The 19,678-nt window shown below is 43.9% G+C and overlaps 2 protein-coding genes across 10 annotated transcripts in view; both read left to right on the top strand.

Annotated features, from left to right (window-relative positions):
- LOC107380999 (R3H domain-containing protein 1) overlaps positions 1–7,422 on the top strand; it is a 50,578-nt gene extending 43,156 nt beyond the window's left edge. For 6 of the 9 annotated variants that reach the window (XM_015952439.3, XM_015952445.3, XM_015952443.3 and 3 more), the window contains 6 exons: positions 1,776–1,879; positions 4,486–4,655; positions 5,169–5,304; positions 5,378–5,475; positions 5,563–5,638; positions 7,130–7,422. In XM_015952439.3, coding sequence (XP_015807925.3) covers positions 1,776–1,879; positions 4,486–4,655; positions 5,169–5,304; positions 5,378–5,475; positions 5,563–5,638; positions 7,130–7,206 — 661 coding nt within the window. In that variant the 3' untranslated portion in view covers positions 7,207–7,422. The remainder of the gene's footprint in view (positions 1–1,775; positions 1,880–4,485; positions 4,656–5,168; positions 5,305–5,377; positions 5,476–5,562; positions 5,639–7,129) is intronic. The other 3 variants (XR_011516250.1, XR_001572414.3, XM_015952442.3) reach the window with 3 other exon arrangements.
- Positions 7,423–9,874: 2,452 nt separating this feature from the next.
- LOC107381003 (uncharacterized) lies at positions 9,875–12,896 on the top strand. Its single transcript, XM_015952449.3, has 3 exons — positions 9,875–10,190; positions 11,351–11,445; positions 11,548–12,896. The coding sequence occupies exons 1-3, from the start codon at positions 10,007–10,009 to the stop codon at positions 12,685–12,687; spliced, it is 1,419 nt and encodes a 472-aa protein (XP_015807935.3). The 5' UTR covers positions 9,875–10,006; the 3' UTR covers positions 12,688–12,896.
- Positions 12,897–19,678: the final 6,782 nt, after the last annotated feature.

Here is a 19,678-nt window from a genome sequence, read left to right as displayed (position 1 = left end):
ATGCGCGTTCACGCTCAGGCATAGCCCGTAGCATTTGCTATCTGTAGCTTTAGCAGCAGAGATAGAGGCAGTGCCACTTTGTCGCTGTTCCTAACGCCTAGTGACAAAGCTAGCTACATTTCTGAGGACCCTTAGCTACTTTCTGTAGAACTTTCTTCTAGATATTTCCTGCAAATTAGCAACAAAATAGCCATTTTCGCTCCGAACCGTTCTTTGAATGTTGTTTCAGCTGTCATCAAGGATATAAATGTTAGATACAAAGGACATCACTGGCACTTTAGCTCACCTAGTAAGATGTCGGACTCAAGTGCAGGAGTCAAGGGGTTCGATTCTGGATGTGAACATAGTTTATTTAGAGTTTCTTTTTTACATTAATGGTATATTTTTTTACAGTAAGATGCCGAAATTTTTATTTGAGACTCGCCGAACGGCATTGAATTCACAGATAAAAAAGATGTGGGTTCAACTTTCATTTTGGAACAATTTTTCAAGCAAGGGAAGGGAATGATCTGAGCATGCAGGAGGACTGACCCATCTTAAACCTTTGTCGGCTGTGCTGAAGAGAAAGGTACAGAACCAAATTATTTAATTAGCTGCGTGTTCTCCTGTACCCACACACACACACACACACGGGACTGTCTCAGCTATTATTTTCGTTAAGGAGTGTGCACGTACAGCATGCACGCCTCGTGCACGAGCCTACTATTGAAGCTGCCGTTACGCTTTTGGCCTGAGGGGGCAGTCGCGAGCATAAAAATACAAAACTCCGTAAAGTCCCTTTAACTAAAAGGGGTGGAACTAAAATCTAAAAGTGGAACTTGCCACTGGGGGAATTTGGGGATCTTTTACGCTTAAACATCTATTCTTTTATCAAATTATGTTACGTGTTTGGAACAAAACCAAATTTTTTACACTCTTTACTTTGAAATTCCGAACTTTTCCCGCCGCTGCGACCCCTGGTGGTCAAATTGTATAAAAGACGTAAAAACCTAAAAGTCACTTTTTACCAGAAGTATTTATTTTTTACAACTTTTTTTTCCTAAATGAACTCGAGTTGTTTTTATTCATAACAAACTAGGATTTTCTTGCTGCTCTGATTTATTAAATTTTTTGTTGTTTTGTTAAAATAATTCTCCTGGTTAGCTTAAAAAATGATTTCTCTGATCTTTTTCATCGCTTTAACCGGTCTGATGATAAAGTCCTTAAAGTGATTCAGTGCTGAGGTCATCTTTGTTCCCTCTCCGGGTCCAAACATGACATCATTACTTCAAAGCTTCGGCCGAGGTGATGAATTCTTTTAGTTTACAAACACACACACACACACACACACACACACACACACACACAGTCAGGAAGCAGAGCGGAGCTCCTCAGGGACGTTGCTACATGCAAACCCAGCCATCACCTGCAAAAGAACAAAAGAAAAGGAGGCCACTTCTCTGCATCCCAGCTGTGCTTTAGTAGGACAGTCAGCGAGGAGATGATTTATGCAGCAGCAGTGTTGTCCCACGAGGACCCAGCGTCCACCTGCAGCCTGCTTCTCCACCAGCTGGAGATAAGTCCCTCCAGGCGGGCTGCTTACAGAGCAGAGCGCCTCGTCTCCAGATGGACTTTTAGCTTTAGCTGCTGCGGCACCGAGCCCCCGGCTCCTGGACTAGTACCTCATGTCTCATTTTAATGCTTTCAGCTTCTTCTTTTGTGATTAATTACGCTCGTTTTCAGAAGCTCTGCAGCTACGTTTCAGATTAACGTTTTTTTTTTCTGTTGTTTTGCAGTTCAACAGTAAGTTTCCTGCCCTCCCCAATGATGGAGCCGCTCCAGTTTCCTCAGGCCTCGTCTCCCTGCCTCCCCCAGCAGCACCCGGGCCAACCCTACACAGGTACGCCTCATCCCTGTCCATAACAACATTCCTCAGCTCTGCATCCCATAATAACACCATCTACCCTCAGCTTCACTTTGCCTTTTGTTTGTGCATCAGCTCATAATTGGATTTGGTGTTTTTTTTAAATGGAAGTAGTGCCTCAGGGAGGGAGGGTGGTTTCTTCTGCTGACTTCAGGTCAGTTTGCAGCAGAGACCAGCTGGAAAGCGCTCCTCAGAGCTGAACAGGATGATGATTGATGTGAGGAGACGAAAACCTGCAGAGGGAACATTATACCGTAAAACATTGCGGGTCAGAATAAACTCACTTTCCTGTTTTATTGTTAAACGGACCCTGGTATGGTTGAATATTAATGCATTTCAAAGGTTTGGAGGTCGTACCTGAAAATTTTTTAATTATTGTTGTAATGAAATTAGGATTTTTGAGTAAAACCCTGATTAAAAATATAAACAAGACTGAATGTGAACATTTAATAAGAAATTACTTCAATCAACACAATTTTTTAATTCACTAATCTACACTGTAAAAAATACTTTTGTTAGTATATTGACTTAAATTTTTAAATACCGTCAAGTTTTGTTTAAATAAAAAGTCGCCTCTTTTCTTTGTAAACAGCTGATGTGTCGAATATGACAAGAATCTGCCCGTTGAAGAAATTTTTGTTAGTGACATTTTTTTGATCTTATGTTCTTGAGTTCAAAATAAATATTAGACATTATTAGTTAATCAATAAAACCGAGCTAAATTGTTGCTCATATTCTTACAATTTTGTTTTGAAAAATCAGAAAAACCAAAGTTTTGGCATAACCTGTGATAAGTGGTTTCTTATTCATCTGTATCTAAATATGTAACCTATTCGTATCCATTTTAAATAATAAAGTAAAAATAACGGTGCCCTCTTGTGGACACTTTGTGTCACAACTGTATAGAAAAATTTCCCGATTTTTCTGGTTTTATGAACACATTAGTCTGATTTAAAGTACAGTAGTTGTCGTATTTGGATCAGCAACTTTTTGGGTAGGGATGAGCGAGTACACCACTATCTATCTGTATCTGTTCAACCATCTAATTTATCTGTATCTGTACTTGGAGTGGGCGTGGCCTAACCCAGAAGTGGGTGTGGTTTTGATCAAAATAGTAAAGGAACTATTACAGAACAAGTTTTTCAATAAAATCAGAACATTAATATTTAAGTGCAGAGAGAGAGAGAGAGAGAGAGAGAGAGAGAGAGAGAGAGAGAGAGAGAGAGAGAGAGAGAGAGAGAGAGAGAGAGAGAGAGAGAGAGAGAGAGAGAGAGAGAGAGAGAGAGAGAGAGAGAGAGAGAGAGAGAGAGAGAGAGAGAGAGAGAGAGAGAGAGAGAGAGAGAGAGAGAGAGAGAGAGAGAGAGAGAGAGAGAGAGAGAGAGAGAGAGAGAGAGAGAGAGAGAGAGAGAGAGAGAGAGAGAGATCCTTTCTATAGCGCCTCTCAAGATAAAAACCACAGGGCGCTTCACAAAACATGTAAACTAGAAAAAAGAGTTTAGAAAATAATTAAAATATATTTAAAATGAGCAAAAATTAGACAATTGTGATTAAAAATGTAAAGAAAGAGAGGGAGTGAATAGGAAAGAGGGAGTGGATCCTGAGGAAGAGGAGAGAAAGAGAGGAAAAAAAACCTGAGCGGAGGCAGTGACTGACGCAGCACGAGTCGTTTTCAGCTCTGTCTTGTCAAATGCACCACGTACGTTACGACAAAAGTAACCTTAAATAACTTTAAAGTAACTTTAAAAAGAAGCAAACTGAAGAAAACATAGGGAGTACTGAAGAAACGTGAACAGTGAAGCAAGCAGAGAGATCCGTTACTGTGTGTGTGTGTGTGTGTGTGTGTGTGTGTGTGTGTGTGTGTGTGTGTGTGTGTGTGTGTGTGTGTGTGTGTGTGTGTGTGTGTGTGTGTGTGTTTGTGGATGGACTGGATGCGGACTGAGCTGAGGGCTCCCGCTGCGGTTTTGTGTGTAGGGAGGGGCGGGCGCTCTATTTGACCGGCCAATCACAAAGCGTGAAGACGATCAGTTACCCAATGAGGATTTTCCTTCAGCACGATTACAGATATTTACGAGTTTTACTCGTTTCATGCCCGTACTCGTCAAAAATGCTTTATCCGTACCCGATAGTCGTCTGAAACGAGTATTCAGCTCATCCCTAGTTTTGGGTTATATTTTTACGTCTTTTTCTGACGATCTTCTCAGATTTCCTGCCTGGAACTCCAGGTGGGGCCGTCTCCTCACTAATGACCTTTATTATTCATGTCTGGTTATTATGGGGCCGCAGTGGAAGGAGCCATCGTTTCCCATCCTGTCGGTAATGAGGTCAGATGAAGGTCCTGAAGTATCCTCACCTGCAGCGCTGACCAGTAAACACTTTTAATTGGCCGAGGCGGGAAATAATCTGCAGAATTAAATCCAAATATCTGTCGTCCTTGTGCCTGTAGGAGGGAACGGTTCCGTGAACCAACACGGTCGAGCCTCCCGGAGTGTGAGCTGAACGTAAACAGGGATTCATCAAGTCAGGATGTGTGTTGAGCATCTTTTCTGTGTAAGTAGTTGATTGGTTCTTTGTTATTTCTGCAGGCTTGTTGCCGCCGGCGCCCGGCAGCGGCGTGGTGATGCTGCAGATGTCGGTGCCCTCCTGCCAGCAGCCTCGAGCCCCCTCCCCCTGCCAGAGGAAGCAGCCTGGACACAAACACTCTGAGCGGAGCCAGCGGCCCGCTGAACTCCCTCCGCCTCCGGACAACATCCAGGTACAACCCCCCCTTCAGCCACACCCGTCCATCACAAAGCCTCGGACCTGTCACTCTTGGCGCCATTTTGACAACATCTAATTAGCTGGGCGGCCATGATGTTTTAACTCGACTCCAAAGAATCTAAAATGTGTTCCTCTTGAGGACAATCTGCTGCGAGTTAAGACGGTCACAAAGAAAGCAATTTAAAAGCTAATTTAGTTTGCTTGCCTGAGTCTGACAGCGATTTGAGAATTGTCGCCTTGAGCCAGACTCCGCATTTTCCCACCGTTCCTGGCAGGTTAAATGTCGCCGTAAATAGGCGCCGCAAATGAAGCAGCCGAAGCCCGAAAATGAGAAGAAAATAGTCCTTAGCGTGGGGGTGTAACGGTACATTAGTGGGACTAATGTGGAGGGAATGGTACATTAAAGCAATGACTTGAACAGCTCAGTGACTTTGTTGAAGTAGTTTGTTTGAATGAAAGTGTTTGTGTTCCTCTCCGTTTGCTGCCACCATCGGTGTGTTGTGTGTAGAGCAGCCTACGCTCGTCGCCGGCGCTCACCCCCTCGCTGTGCCCACCCTCCAGCATCAAGGGCCTCCCGACAGGCGTCCCGCCCTTCCCCGTCCTGTCCCACCAACTCCCCGCCGCCTTCTGCCACAGTGGACAAGGTGGGACCGGATCATTTCAGACGCACCACGTCAGAAAAGACAGCAGGTTAAATGTTGGGCTTGTGGTTTCCAGGTGAAGCGCACTACTCTCTGCTGGGCCAGCCGCTGCAGTACAAACCCTCCATCAGACCTCCTCTGATCCACGCTGCTCACATGGTCACCAAACATCAGGTACCCCACACACTCACACACACTCAGCAGCTCCTCGTCATCGTGTGTCCTTACCTCATCACCTGTGTGCGTCTCCTTCCTCCTCAGGGTCCTCTGGGAGTTTGGCGTAGCGGTCATGGCAGGAAGACCAACAGGAAACCTTTGTCTTCAGATCTCAGTGTAGGTGGGACTTTTACACTCCTAACAATTATCCCTTAAAATATGATCCCTAAAAATATTTTTTGTGGAAAAAAATAATAAATTCGATGCTATGGCAGAATGAGGGCAAAACACACAGTATAGAACTAGCGTTGCTTTTAAAATGTGACCTCCAAAGACGTCCAGCGATGTGGGTTTTTTTTTTATATACTTTTATACTTTTTTGTCTTTCCGTGCATCAAAACTCCATTTTGCAGTAGCAGCTTTTCTCTGCTTTTATAGCAGCATCAACATTTTTGGTATTTAAACATTGAATTTTTGAGGTTTAAAAAAGTTTTTCACATATTTTATTAAAGGTTAATTGAAATCAGACGATGGGGCTGATCTGAAAATCAAATATCAAGTTTATTTAGTCAGATGTAGCATCACCCAAACACATTTGTACTTTAAGACTCAATTTGTTCTAGCAGGGTATCCGCGGGTCCTTAAAAAGTCTTAAAAAGGCTTAAATTTGCTTTTCCAAATTTAAGGCCTTAAAAATCCTTCAAAATGACAAATTATCCTTAAATACAGTTTCCAAAGGTCTTAAATTACCAAAGACCCAATAAACAAGATTCTTCTATTTCTATAGAATTTTTGTGAATTTTTAGTTAGTCTTCAGCATTTTTTGTGTATGAAATTGTCGTAAGTGACATTCAGTGAAAGGGGGCTATTTTTAGATGAGCACATTAGCTGGTTAAGCTAGTGGGAGCGTGCGCCATGGGGAAGTGCAAGTTTAATGGTAACTGGATGGCTAATCCCACGTTTGCGATGTTCCAGACAATAGCTGGAAATCATAGCTTAAATTTAATTTTTTTTAAAAACAGCTGAATTTTGGTCAAAGTGGCCTTAAAAAGTCTTAAATTTGGCTCCCTTAAACCTGCAGATACCCTGTCTAGGTTCATAATGTTTTAAAGTTTTTTTTTTTTTTTTCATAAATCAGTGTTGGATAAATCGGTACATGTGATGTTTTGTAAATTAAAACCGGTAAAAGCTGCAGGGGAGTCTTTAAAACTCACCATAAACGCTTAACCTGTATTGTGATGACGGGGTGAGAACAGTGAACTGGCTGGTGAACTTCTGGTTCTGGTTTAATCACCACCAAACAGCACAACTCTGATGTAACTGGTAACAGCAGCCTCCTTTAACGTGAACTCCAGAACTGGAGTGACGTTAAGTGGTGATGGTCTGGATGTTGTCCAGTGGAAATGTGCTGCAAACATAAAAACGCGCTGATCCCACCGTAGATCCTTCTGCTCTGGAGCCGGAGAGCAGCGGCGTCCTCCTGTGGTCTGACTCTGTGAATGCAAGCAGAATAAGTTACAGAGCAGGCAGAAATCCCACCTGGCCTGGCAGGAAGCGTGCAGATTTCTTTATTATTCAGCCGTCGGGTTTGTTTGGATCGTTTGGGGCTCGTTTAGCTCGGTCTGGGTTGGTCTCCTGGCTGCTGCTCAGACGTGTCTGTGTTTCCCTGCAGTGAGAAGTCCGGTCCTGGAAGTGAGGGATGCTCCAGAGGGGATCAGCTGCTCAGACTCCCAGCAGTCCCCCGGCTGAGTTCGGTACAGGCAGCCATCCGCAGCACGACCAGAGACGCTCCCGGGGGACTTCACCACAGCTCATCGTTTTTCACCCCCACTGGCAGCGGGGACCTCGGCCAACGCTAAGCTCTGAGCTAGCGCCGGAGACAAAGAAGAAGCTGCCTCCATCTTGACCGCCTCCCAGATTCTGTCCAAAACGAACAAAAACACACCAGAAGTTTGGAAAGCGAACGTTGACTTTCATTTTGTTTTAGTTCATTTTTATCTTTAGTTTCTCTGGTTTGTGCTGAACTCAGATCTGTTCTAAACGTCTCTGAAAGCTTTGGGTTTTATCCGCCAGCTGGTTCTACGAGGTTTTCACCCACCTTTCATACGAGCGTTCCCATCAACACCAGTGGGCGACGTTTATCTCCGCTCTGCCCCCAGCGACGCCTCGCCGCGGTCCCGCCGGGCGCACACACGCCTGCACCGCACAGAACACTGAGGACCGGATTTACTACCTTCATTATTTAAAGTTAAACACAGTGAATGTTCCATTTGCACTGAAACGTTGATCCAGATGAGAGGTTTGGTTGTCATTCAGGGCCTGGATTTTCTTTTTATGAAGCCGTCATACCTGTTTGTTGCACTCGGCCAGGCCTCTTTGTTTTATATAATAAATTAAAAATGTTTGTATGCACAAGAAAAATGCAATCCAGTCCGTCACTCTCGGCGTCGTTTTTTTGGACTTGTGTGAATCGGGAGAGAGGTTCTGTGTATGGTGTGGATTTTCATCTTTTTTTTATTTTATTTTTTTTACTTTAATAAATGTTTGCACCACACGTGTTGGCAGCTTCATCCCTAGCTTCCAGGCTAGCAGCGGCGAGGTGCAAGCGGAGCGTTTTTGAGACGTGTTGGTTGGGAAGTTGGCCCGGAGTTTAGTCTGCAGCCAGGTTTTATATCAGGGGCGTGTCCAGGGAGTGGCCTGGGGTAGCACATGCCACCCTTAGAATATGATTGGCCACCCCACTAGGTTCCAGTTTAAATTGACTTTACATTGTCGACAAAAGGCTTGGGTTGTAAACTCCAAAATAGTGTGTGGTTGCATGCACCTTTCACCTTGTTTTCTAGCCCAGGCATGTAGTATTAATATTTAATATTTTTTCATATTCACATACATAGTATTTAGAGTTCCACGCAACTCCAGTTGGTGGCAGTAATGCAACAAGAAGTGACTTGCTAACCACCACAAAACTAGAAGATGAAGAGGGTAAAAAATGGTGATTGTGCAATGTGAAACTCAAAAATTCACTAGAAAGTAAATAAACGATTTGTGTAAATAAATAGGCATAACCATTGGTGCCACCCATGAATAAACAAGTGCCCCACATGGGCCACCCCATTTTAAAAGTCCTGGTTACGGCTCTGTTTTATATCCAGCTGAGAAACGAGGCCGCAGTGAATGGGCTGGTTTAATGCGCCACCTCGGATCGAAGAACGTTTTCCTCACGTGGTCGGATTCATTTATTGGTATTTAACCACAACCTAAAGACACGAGAATGAAATCTGACACGCCCAAGTAAACGAGTAAGTCATTAATAAGCATTAAAACACTTGAAATGAATGAATGAAAACTTTTAAAAATAAGTTTTAACCCTTTAGAACAAATGTTGTTGCTTGGCCCCCAAGTCCAGCTGTTACCTGAGTGTTTAAATGGGCCATACCAGACAGTTATGGGAAATGTCGGGACGCCACGTCAGCGCAAAAGTGATGGTGACATTTTTAAATCCTCAATAGTGAACCTTCGTAATTATGACGACTGTTCATGACCCGCCTAAGGTCTGGACACCGGCAGCTTGGAGTATTTGATGGTACTCGAGTACCATATGGGTATGGATGTATTTGTGTATATCTAAGTCTTGAGATCAGCTGTGTTGCTTAGCAACTGCTGCAGGTTCTCACTAATTATAATGCAGCCAGTTAGAAATATAAAAGCAGGAGTTCCAGTGATGCCAACAGTAATTCTGTCTCATGAAGTTCTACGTTTTATGCTCCACTTGTAACAATAGAGCTACGTTTGCAAGATCAAACGTGTCAAAGAAGTACAAAAACTTACCTTAAGTAGAAATCTTGGTGTCTATACTGGAGTAATTTTCTAATAATTCTACTCTTTATATTTTCACACAATTATCTGTGTGTTCTACTCATCGATATATGTATACGGTTCTACTCACGTTGGCGCTAACTCGACTGCGATTGGAAACGTTTACCACCTCAACTGTTTGCACCATGTGGTTCTTTTATGTATCCGCTTTGCACTGAAATGCATTCATGTCCATTGGGCATCCCAAATTTATCAGCAAAACATTTTTATAAACAAATTTGGCCTTTATGTTTTTAGGGAGGTGTGGTAAAGCTTAAGTTTAGTCCTAAATGACATTTTACTTTAACTTACAAATACTTAAGTACCATGTCTTTAGTAGTTCTGAAACCAGTGGTTTATTACTTTTATTCAAGCTTGAATTAATACTTCATCTTCTGTCTTTCTAAACTCAATATCCATAAGACAGGGGAGCCTAACTGGTAAACTGGGCCATTTGGCTCCCCATCACTGGTTTGAGCCCCTGCTAGGTGGCGGTCAAACAGAGACACCTAGAGGACACGTGTCGCTACTGCAGCCCTCACCTAGCAGTGAAAGTGAAACTATAAACAGTTGTAAAAAGCTGCTTGGAGAGATGCTGGGTTTATAGCAACGGACGGGCGTGGGCAGCACGGCTGGAAAAACGCGCGGTAACCGTTAGCCGCGACGACTTCCGGTCTCCGTGTCCGCAGCGAGGATGGAGAGCAGCAGGACGGTGGTGGTGTCCGGTGTGCCCACCGTGCTGTCGGACAGCAGGATGGTCGACAAGCTGACTATTCACTTCCAGAGCGGCAGGAGGAGCGGCGGAGGAGACGTGGAGGAGGTGACCTTCCCCACCAACATGGACGGAGTCGCCTTCGTCACTTTTGACAAAGCTGAAGGTAAAAAAAAAAAAAAATTAGCTTCGTTTATTTGGCTAGTAGCTGCTGAGTTTGAACATAGTTCTGAAACTTTATTTTTCATTAACTACTCAGAACCTGTCACTGTTTTCTAATTAAGTCCCTTAAACGTGATTTATGGCGACAGTTTCTGCTTAGGTACAATTTAAGGCCTTAATAAAATTTAGTATTTAAAAAAAAAGTCATTTAAACAAAAAAAAAAGATGGCTACAGGAAATTACGTCATTTGTCAACAAATCAACACACGAAATTTTGATTCAATGATTCCAATTTTATTGATTCATTACTAAGAAAAAGTAATATTACATTTTCGTAATAAGTTAGTAAAGTATTACAACACAAATTAATATGACCAAGTTTGCAAAATGTTTCTATTTAAATGTTTAAAAAAATTATATTAGATATTCATGCATTATATATTTTTGTTTGTTTTTGATTAAATCTAAGATATACTGCCATTTTTTATTGGCATCTATCAGGAAGGTCTAAAGTGCTTTAAATTGTTTCAGTTCTCAATTTCATGAATGCATCCACATTTTTACAAAATGTGAATTAAAAAAATATGCAAATATTCTTCATCCAGAGCCCATTTCTTCCAAAAACCTTCAGTGGCATCCAGCATTTCCCCAGGGTTGTAGCAGAAATTTAGTGGAGATGCAGAAAACTTTCATCCTTTTGCAAAGTAAAGCTAAATTAACAAAGAAAATATGTTAGTAGAATTACATAATGGTCTTAAACGTTGTTGTTTAAAAGAAAAAACAACTCACCGACACCAGAAATTTGCCTGAGTTCATATTAAAATGCTTTTTTTTTTTGGTCCAACGTGAGGCTGCTGAATGAGACTGAAAAGCTTTAAACGCCTCATGCCACATCTATCATTGTCAGACCAATTTCCTATTTCATGCTGTAATTGATTCCCATGGGAACCACTTATACATCATGCTGTGTGTGGAGGGGACTGAATAAATGAGGCATTTATTACATGAAGTGCTGCCGAGCTGATGAATGATTTGATTTAATGTGTCATCCATCATGTGAAAGTAGAAAGGTGACAATGGGTGAGGTCAGGCTTTATCACACGCTGGGTTCCTTGGTTATTCTACGGGTGGAGATTAGAGTAGAACGATGTGACCTCTCGGCAGACGCAGAAAAGGTGGTGAGAAAGAAAAAACACGTCCTGAAGGATGGAGAGTTTTCTGAAGACTACACCCTGACTGTGTTTCCCTTCAGCACAGATGTGAGTATGGTTTGGTTCTAAAGCACATCAACTGCAGGAATTTGACATTTCTTGTCAAGGTTCATCATTAAATTAATTCTGACATTTGTTCTTGGTTTGTAGGTGTTTTTATACGTCTCCAAGGCTACCGTAGATCTCTCTGTTTTCAGAAGCGATCAAGCATCCTTGATTGAGCTCCTGCAGTCAACTCACAGATCAATACGGTTCAGATCTTCGCCTGAGCAGGGGAAAGCTTATGTAGAGGGTCCTCTGTCAGCCATCAAAGCTCTGAAGGAGGACCTCTACTGCAGGGCCAAACTTCCTAAACCCTCAACCCAAACTGTCAAACCAAAAGACACCAGTTCTAACCCAGTGGTACCATCTCATGACGAACCTGTTGGCTATGTTGGGTTCTCTGGTACTAAAGCCGAGCGGAAACCAGGAGGCTCAAGCGGTAAATCCGAGTTACTTCAGAGTTCAAGTGAAGCAGGAGAACTCAGAAGCATCGCCTCAAAACCAGAAAGTCAACAAGGTCTCAGTCAGAGTTTGGCACCAGGAAGTTTCAGACACGTGATCGGAGGAGAGTCCAGTGAAGCGACTGGGAACTTCTCAGATTGGAAGTCCGTAAAGGCAAAACCAGCAAAGCAGCAAGAATACAACAGATCGGAATGGATTTCAGCCGCCAAAACGGGAGGAGAGAATCCGACGGTCCATCGCAGCTCAACCACCAACCGTAGGGAGGTTTCGACCTTGTCCACAAGCACACACGATGGTGGCAAACACCTGTGTACAGAGGACTCTGAGGATATTTGGGTTGACTTGTATATATTCAAATATGCGGAAAAATTTCACAAGAATGACTTTGACAGATGCTTGAAGGGTGTCAACGTGGTCATCAAACATGAGGGAGCTGACATCATGCGGCTATCGCTGACTGACAAAAAACCCTCTGAGTTGGGCTCAAGCTACTTCAAGGTGACCTTGGAAGACTTTAAGGACTTGATGGACTTTTTGGGGATGATTCTCAGAGTTCAGACAATCGTTTATGATAAGTCGGTGCTGCTTAATAAAGAGAAACTGGTTTCTATCTGTGATAAAGGGAACTCCCTTTACAGTGATGTTCTTTACCTGTTAGAGGACTCTTGTATCAAGGTCGTGGGTCCACCAGCATCTAGTCACATGTTCTGTAGGTTAGTGGAGATGGAGATGTCTAAAGTCAAAGGCCAACATGTTGATCCCAAAGCAACCATGAGCCAGAGGTAAAAAGGTTTGCTGTTTCATGTATGACCACAAGGTGGAGCTGTTGTACCGTATAAAACATTTGTACCGTTTATGTTAGAGAAACTGGTTTTTATTTACTTTCTATTGCTGATGGCCAGAAGAACAAAAATACTTAGATGTTAAGAGCTTTCATTGCATCAAATCTGTATTATTTATGTTGGGAAGCTTTTGTGTTTGCATTAGAGTTAATCTCATTTAACACCCATCACAACAAGAGATGAGTTCCTAGTTAATAAAAAAAAAACAAGTGTGACAGAAATTATTTCATGTAATTATGTCACATATTTTGGCTGCAGCATTTATTTTGAATTAAGTCTTAAAGAGCAAGTCACCCCTTACTAGAAGTGTACTTCACTCCCACTTCATGTTTGAAAAATGCAACAAATGCTGTTGCCTAGCAGACCGAGAGGGTGGAGCCACTAACAAATACACACACTCACGACATTGTGACATCATAATGTACCAGTTTACATCATAGCATACCTCTTAGCCAATAGCGGTGACAGATTTAAATTCAAACGCAGTGAAGAGTTTTTACCTGACAACGGCACAACACTGACAGTTTCAGGCAGAAAATTTAAATTTTAACTAAAATGCTCTAAAGTGCAAAACTATTGACTACACGTGTCTGCAGCACGATTAGACACGCATTTATATTGTTTATCAGAAAAAAATAGCTGATTTGGGGGTGACTTGCTCTTTAAGGAATATAAGAGTCAAGAATATAAACGTTTAGAATACAAATAGTGGTTCCCACCCATGTTAAACCATGACTAGACAGCAGGGGGCAGTGTAGCGCCTTCCCCAACATGGTGACCGGGCCTGTGAAGCAGTGGCTTTGGCAGGCGGGGTGCAGATTAGAAGACAAATGATGTCAGATGGATGTCCTGTTACACACCCTCCCTACTTCACACATGCACACACACATCCCGTCCGTGCGCGTGATGATGTTCGGGAAAGTCATGTTGAGGGCGGCTTTGTTATTTAGGATGCAATTACAGAGAAGAGCTGCGATAATTGATCCATTAAGTTAAAAAATAAGCCATGCTGCTATAACGAACACACACAAAGTCTCGCCGACACGTTTGATCTGACTGGTTACCATAGGAACATCGCAGAGCTGCAGCGTCGTTAAGGGAAGCCCTTGAACACAATCAAAACACCCATGAGGAGGGTGGAATTGCCATTCCTACACAAGAGCCCTTCATCACATCAACACTGTAATGGGGCATCTTGAACCATTACCCATGAACAGGGAGGGAGCTGTGGTGGTTGGGTCAACAAGCAGAAAGGTGCCCTGACACTAACTTTCCTCTGTATCCAATCCACTCATTATACATAAAGTATAATTAGCTCACAGCATTCCAGAATATATTCATCATGCACGACTTTCACCGCAGAGGTCAAAAACTGCATCGGGCCAAGAAAAGAAGCACGAGTGTCTTTCTCAAGGATGCTTTCATCAGGGAGAAGGTCCACTGGGGATCAAACCTGTAATTGGACCATGGATGAATCACTGAACCCTCACACCCCTGGGTCTGTACCACTGTTTGTTGTTAGCGTTGCCATTTCCTCTAAGGAAGTGAGCCAACAAGGTGGAAATGAAGGAGAATATAGCCTAAATTAAACCTAGAAAAGATGCTAAATCCCAGAGAAACACGACTAGACCACAGCTGCATAGCTGTAACACATCTTGTCACTGTGGAGGAACACTGTCCCACTCTTCTTTATCAAATTGTTCTATTTCAGCCACATTTTAGGGGTTACCTAGCCTAGAGCTCTTAGAGATTTTGTTCTGCCGGTCTGTCTAGTCAAACTCCATCGTAGTGTCAGCAGGTATATGATTGGAACAAACTGTTTTGTTTTTAGCCAATCAAAGAGACATTTGGCAGGCGTACCACCAGACCAGGACTAGAGAAAAACCTCAAAGATGGCAGCGGTTCAGAAACGGCACTCTGTTCAAACGACTTTGCCATCAAATTTAAATGATGTAGACCTGAGCCTTTCTTCGAGACTTGAGCAGAGTAATATATTATGAAAAAATGTATTTGCTTCTTTGGTATATGTACAGCATTGACTCATTTCTGTAGTGATGAATGCATCTCATTGCTCTGATTGATCCGAGCGCGGTCCACTTGAGTGGAGACAGTTTGAAAGACATTCGTAGATTCCGCTGTAACTTTTCGTAAGTGGTCACAATTAATACATTTTCAATAAAATATGAAAGGTATCCAGCAAAATCTAATGTTCCATAAAACTATGGATTATTAATATTGTTGAACCTTTAATATCCGATTGGCTCTGTAAATAGGTACTTTGGGTATGCCAGGGAACCAACGCTAATCAATAATTTAACACAGAAGCAAAATATAGTTTATAAAAATATTTATTACTATATTTCTACGACTAATGATTATACAAGGTAAATGATTATTCAAGATTATATCAACTGAAACTAAAACTCACATGAAACATGATCGTGGATGTCTAAGTGTCTTAGGAAAGATGTGAAGTCTGGGATTACAAGCATAATCTGGCTGTTTAGTGATGTTTGATTTGTTATCAAATTAGTCATAACACATCCAATGGTAAAGTAGGTCGGACCTGTTCCCAGTGAGGGTTGGACTCCACCAGGGCTGCCCTTTGTCACCGGTTCTGTTCATTACCTTTATGGACAGAATTTCTAGGCGCAGCCGTGGTGTGGAGTGTCGAGTTTGGTGGCAGGAGAATCTCGTCTCTGCTTTTTGCGGATGATGTGGTCCTCCTAGCTTCATCCAGCTCTGATCTTCAGCTCTTGCTGGGTAGGTTTGCGGCCGAATGTGAAGCGGCTGGGATGAGGATCAGCACCTCCAAATCTGAGACCATGGTTCTCAACCAGGGTGGCTTGCCAACTCCGGGTCGGGAGAGAGGTCCTACCTCAAGTGGAGGAGTTTAAGTATCTCAGGGTCTTGTTTACGAGTGAGGGTAGGAGGGATCGGGAGATCGACAGGCGGATTGATTCAGCGTCTGCAGTGATGCGGATGCTGAGCTGATCTGTCGTGAAGAGGGAGCTGAGCCAGAAAGCCAGGCTCTCAATTTACCGGTCGATCTACGTCCCAATCCTCACCTATGGTCATGAGCTTTGGGAAAGAACGAGATTGCGGATACAAGCGGCCGAAATGAGTTTCCTCCGTAGGGTGGCCGGGCTCAGCCTTAGAGATAGGGTGAGGAGCTCGGACATTCGGGAGGGACTCGGAGTAGAACCGCTGCTCCTCCGGATCGAAAGAAGTCAGTTGAGGTGGTTTGGGCATCTGGGCAGGATGCCTCCTGGACGCCTCCCTAGGGAGGTGTTTCGGGCATGTCCTGCCGGCAGGAGGCCCCCGGGTCGACCCAGGACACGTTGGAGAGGTTACATCTCCAATCTGGTTCGGGAACGCCTTGGGGTCCTGCCGGGGGAGCTAGTGGAGGTGGCCGGGGAGAGGATGGTCTGGAGCTCCCTAGTTGGGATGCTGCCCCCGCGACCCGGACCCGGATAAGCGGAGGAAGACGACGACAACAACAACCATCCAATGCCAGTGTGCAGAGTCTACGGCAGGGGTGTCAAACTCATTTTAGCTCAGGGGCCACATTGAGGGAAATCTAGTGTCAAGTGGGCCGGACCGGTAAATTAAAAACAACTTCAGATTGTTTTCTTTGTTTTAATACAATCAATATAAAACAAGGCTGGAGCCTGAGGACAGTGTAGTACAAGTACAACACCTGAAGTGTACTTGAAAATTTGAAAAAAATAAAAATTCAATAAATAAATAAAACATTCCTTAGTGATTCAAAGAGCTTACAGATCACATGGCTAGATCAGTTTCATGCAGCACTTAAAGTATATTTGACTCACTTTACTTTACATCTTTTAGCTTTCACCAGCACATCAATATCAGAAGTCACATCCTGAGTGGCGGCCAACTTCAGGATGTGATTCAAGTTCTTGTGTGAGCCTTGAGCGCAGCTTTGTTTTATTTATACTCATTACAGAGCAAACTTCCTCACAAAGATAAGTTTATTTTCACTCTACATTGTGAAGTATGAAAATAAAGTTTACACAACCATCTCGCGGGCCGGATTTAACCCGCTTGCGGGCCGGAACCGGCCCGCGGGCCACATGTTTGACACCCCTGGTCTACGGTACCAGTGGTGAGAGTTCCTGGGAGATCCAGCTGGCAAAGCCAAGTTGGTCCATGTAAGACTGACAAGTGGTTGGACTTCTGGGGTATTCTTAGGCCTCTTGAATCCCGCTTCGCTGGTCTGAGGATACCCGCTAGTATAGATGTTCACCTCTGCTGGAGGCTGACGGGTTGGTGAGCGTCTGATGAAGTTGTTGCAGGTTAAAACAAGCAATGGTTTGGTTCTGGAAAAGGGCGGTTCTATGCCACCAAAAAGTGTTCTATTGTAAGATCTGGCTTGATCTAACAAAAGATGTTCAGTTAGCATTTTTGGCTGGAACTCAAGAATAGAGGGTGTGTCTATCTTTTAAGGTCTCAGTTTGACCAATCAGAGACCAGGAAAAATGTAGGAGGCGTTATCAAAATCTTCTGACATCACATCTTTCCTAAAGCTCCTTTCACACTAGCATCGGCTCCGCATGATCTGGATAGCATAGAGAGTGCTCACATTAGCATAGAGCTCCGGACCCCACGTGACTCTCAGTTAGTAGACGCCATATTGGCAGGCAAAAAAGGTAAACAAACTCAGATCTTAAACATGACCATGAACGGGACTGGCTTGGATTTTACTTAGTCGGAGTTTACTTCACACTTTTAAACCGAAGAAATCGTTTTAAATAGTCACAAATTAAATAGACTAAACATCTCCGACCCTTACCGTGCCCCTGGGATACTTTTTAAAAACGCCAGAAGCTGTCGGAGCGGACTTCTTACCGGACCTGGCCGGGGAACCCCTTGGGATTTTCCCGGAGGAGCTGGCCCAAGTGGCTGGGGAGAGGCAAGTCTGGGCCTCTCGACGCTACTGCCCCCATAACCCGACTCCGGATAAGCGGATGAAAATGGATGGATGGATGGACAAATAACAGATTTACATGTAAGTAGTTTAAATAGAGTGCTGTGCTGTTTGAATGTATAAACTGAACGCCAAGAGAAATCACTAGTTTGATTTTTTTCCCGTGAATAAAATAAATATGTCAGGCAGGAGCGTCTCAGGATCTGTCTGAGATCTGTCTCGGTGAGACAGATAATAGCAATCCAAAGTGCTTTTTATGTGTGATCTGACAATTGATCAACCATTGCTTAAAAATGAAATACAGCTTAGCCGGTTAATTGCTGTGATCATAAAACACGTAAACGGCAGCACGCAGAAATCACGAGGCAACTTATGTGACGTTTACTTGTTGCTATGAGTAAAAAGACAGAAAAAGCCACGCCAAAATAAGTTTAGGAAGCCCACTAAGAATCGTAAGAAAAGCATTTAAAATAAATACCATACACAGTTGAGGAAACGTTGGTTTAAATACCTGATATGAAGTGGTCGCTGCATAAGCGAAAACCTTTACTCTCGGGATCCCACAGCTTCATTTCAGCCCGGTCACTAGCGCGTTTTATTACAATGATCCAACGTTTACGGCGCTCCGGATCTTGGGGAATCCTGTAGATGGCTCATTCCTTATGTCGTCCGCGTCTGTTCTGCATCCTGGGGCACAACAGGAATCTACCATATTTCCTGTTTGATTGAGTTTTCTGACAATAACAAGTAGTCCAGCTGCGGGCTTCTGCATGCCAATATGGCGCAGTTTCGATTTGAACTGTTGCATGCCGGGAGAAGTGACGTCAACTCCCAGAGCTCTATAGCCTGCCTTTTTTCAGGGTGCAATCGGACTGTTTTTCAGCCCTCTTCCTGAGGTGGTCTGCTTCAGGCTGACCAGGGCCAAGACACCCACTGTTGACTGATAGGCCGGTTCAAATTTAAACCTTCTTGTAGCAGTCCCCCAGATCAAGGAAGAAATAAGAGAGCCTTGACAGGTGCAGTGTTTTACTTGACTGATTTAATCAAGCAATGCTGTAAGTACACCGTGAAAACTAAAAGGGGAACAAAAAGGGGAACAAAATACATTCATTCGGATGTTCATTCTCAATACAGTTTTAACTCAGACATTAATCAAATAAAGTACAGAACACCAAAATATCAGCTAAATAAACAATCACAGCCCAAAACATGTACCTCGCTCCGCCTTCCAAGGGGCAGCAATGTGTAAATTTGTCACACCCTGTCCTGTCTCCCCATTTGGTTCAGCCATGTGTCTCTGTTAAGTGCTCCCACCTGCCTCTCGTTTTCCGATCACCCAAGCTCCCAGCCCTCTTGTATTTAAACCCCTTCAGTTCTGTGTCTCCTGTTGGATCATTGTCCTACATGTCCCTGAATAAATCCATGTTTTAAACGTTCCTGTCTGCCTACCTGCCTGCTTCTTCACCCGCGTGTGGATCCTCACCTCATCTCCGCTTCGCTCACCGGCACGTTTGTGACAGAATGATCCAACCCAGTAAAGGATCCAACGGGGAGGTTCTTCATTGGGAGTGTTTGCTCCAGCTTTTAACTGCAGATCACCGGCCGGCTTCTCCTCCTCTGGACGCTCCTTCGTGTCCAGAGGTCGACGCACCTTCGTGTCCAGAGGTCGACACTCCCTCGTTTCCAGAGGTCGACGCTCCCTCGTGTCCAGAGGTCGACGTCCCCTCCAGTCCAGAGGTCGACATTCCCTCCAGTCCAACTTCTCTGCCATTTCCAGTCCAGTGGTCGACGCCATCTCCAGTCCAGTGGTCGACGCCATCTCCAGTCCCGTGGTCGACGACGGCACCTCCAGTCCAGTGGCCGATGCCGCCGCCTCCAGTCCCGTGGCCGTCGCCGCCGCCTCCAATCCAGAGGTCGTCGCCGCCGCCGCCTCCAATCCAAAGCTCGTCGCCACCGCCTCCAGTCCAGAGGTTGTCGCCGTCGC

Source organism: Nothobranchius furzeri, chromosome 14, assembly GCF_043380555.1.
Source record: "Nothobranchius furzeri strain GRZ-AD chromosome 14, NfurGRZ-RIMD1, whole genome shotgun sequence".
In the NCBI taxonomy this organism is placed as follows: domain Eukaryota; kingdom Metazoa; phylum Chordata; class Actinopteri; order Cyprinodontiformes; family Nothobranchiidae; genus Nothobranchius; species Nothobranchius furzeri.
Note: the sequence above shows the minus strand (reverse complement) of the source record. Positions and strands in the feature narration are given on the sequence as shown.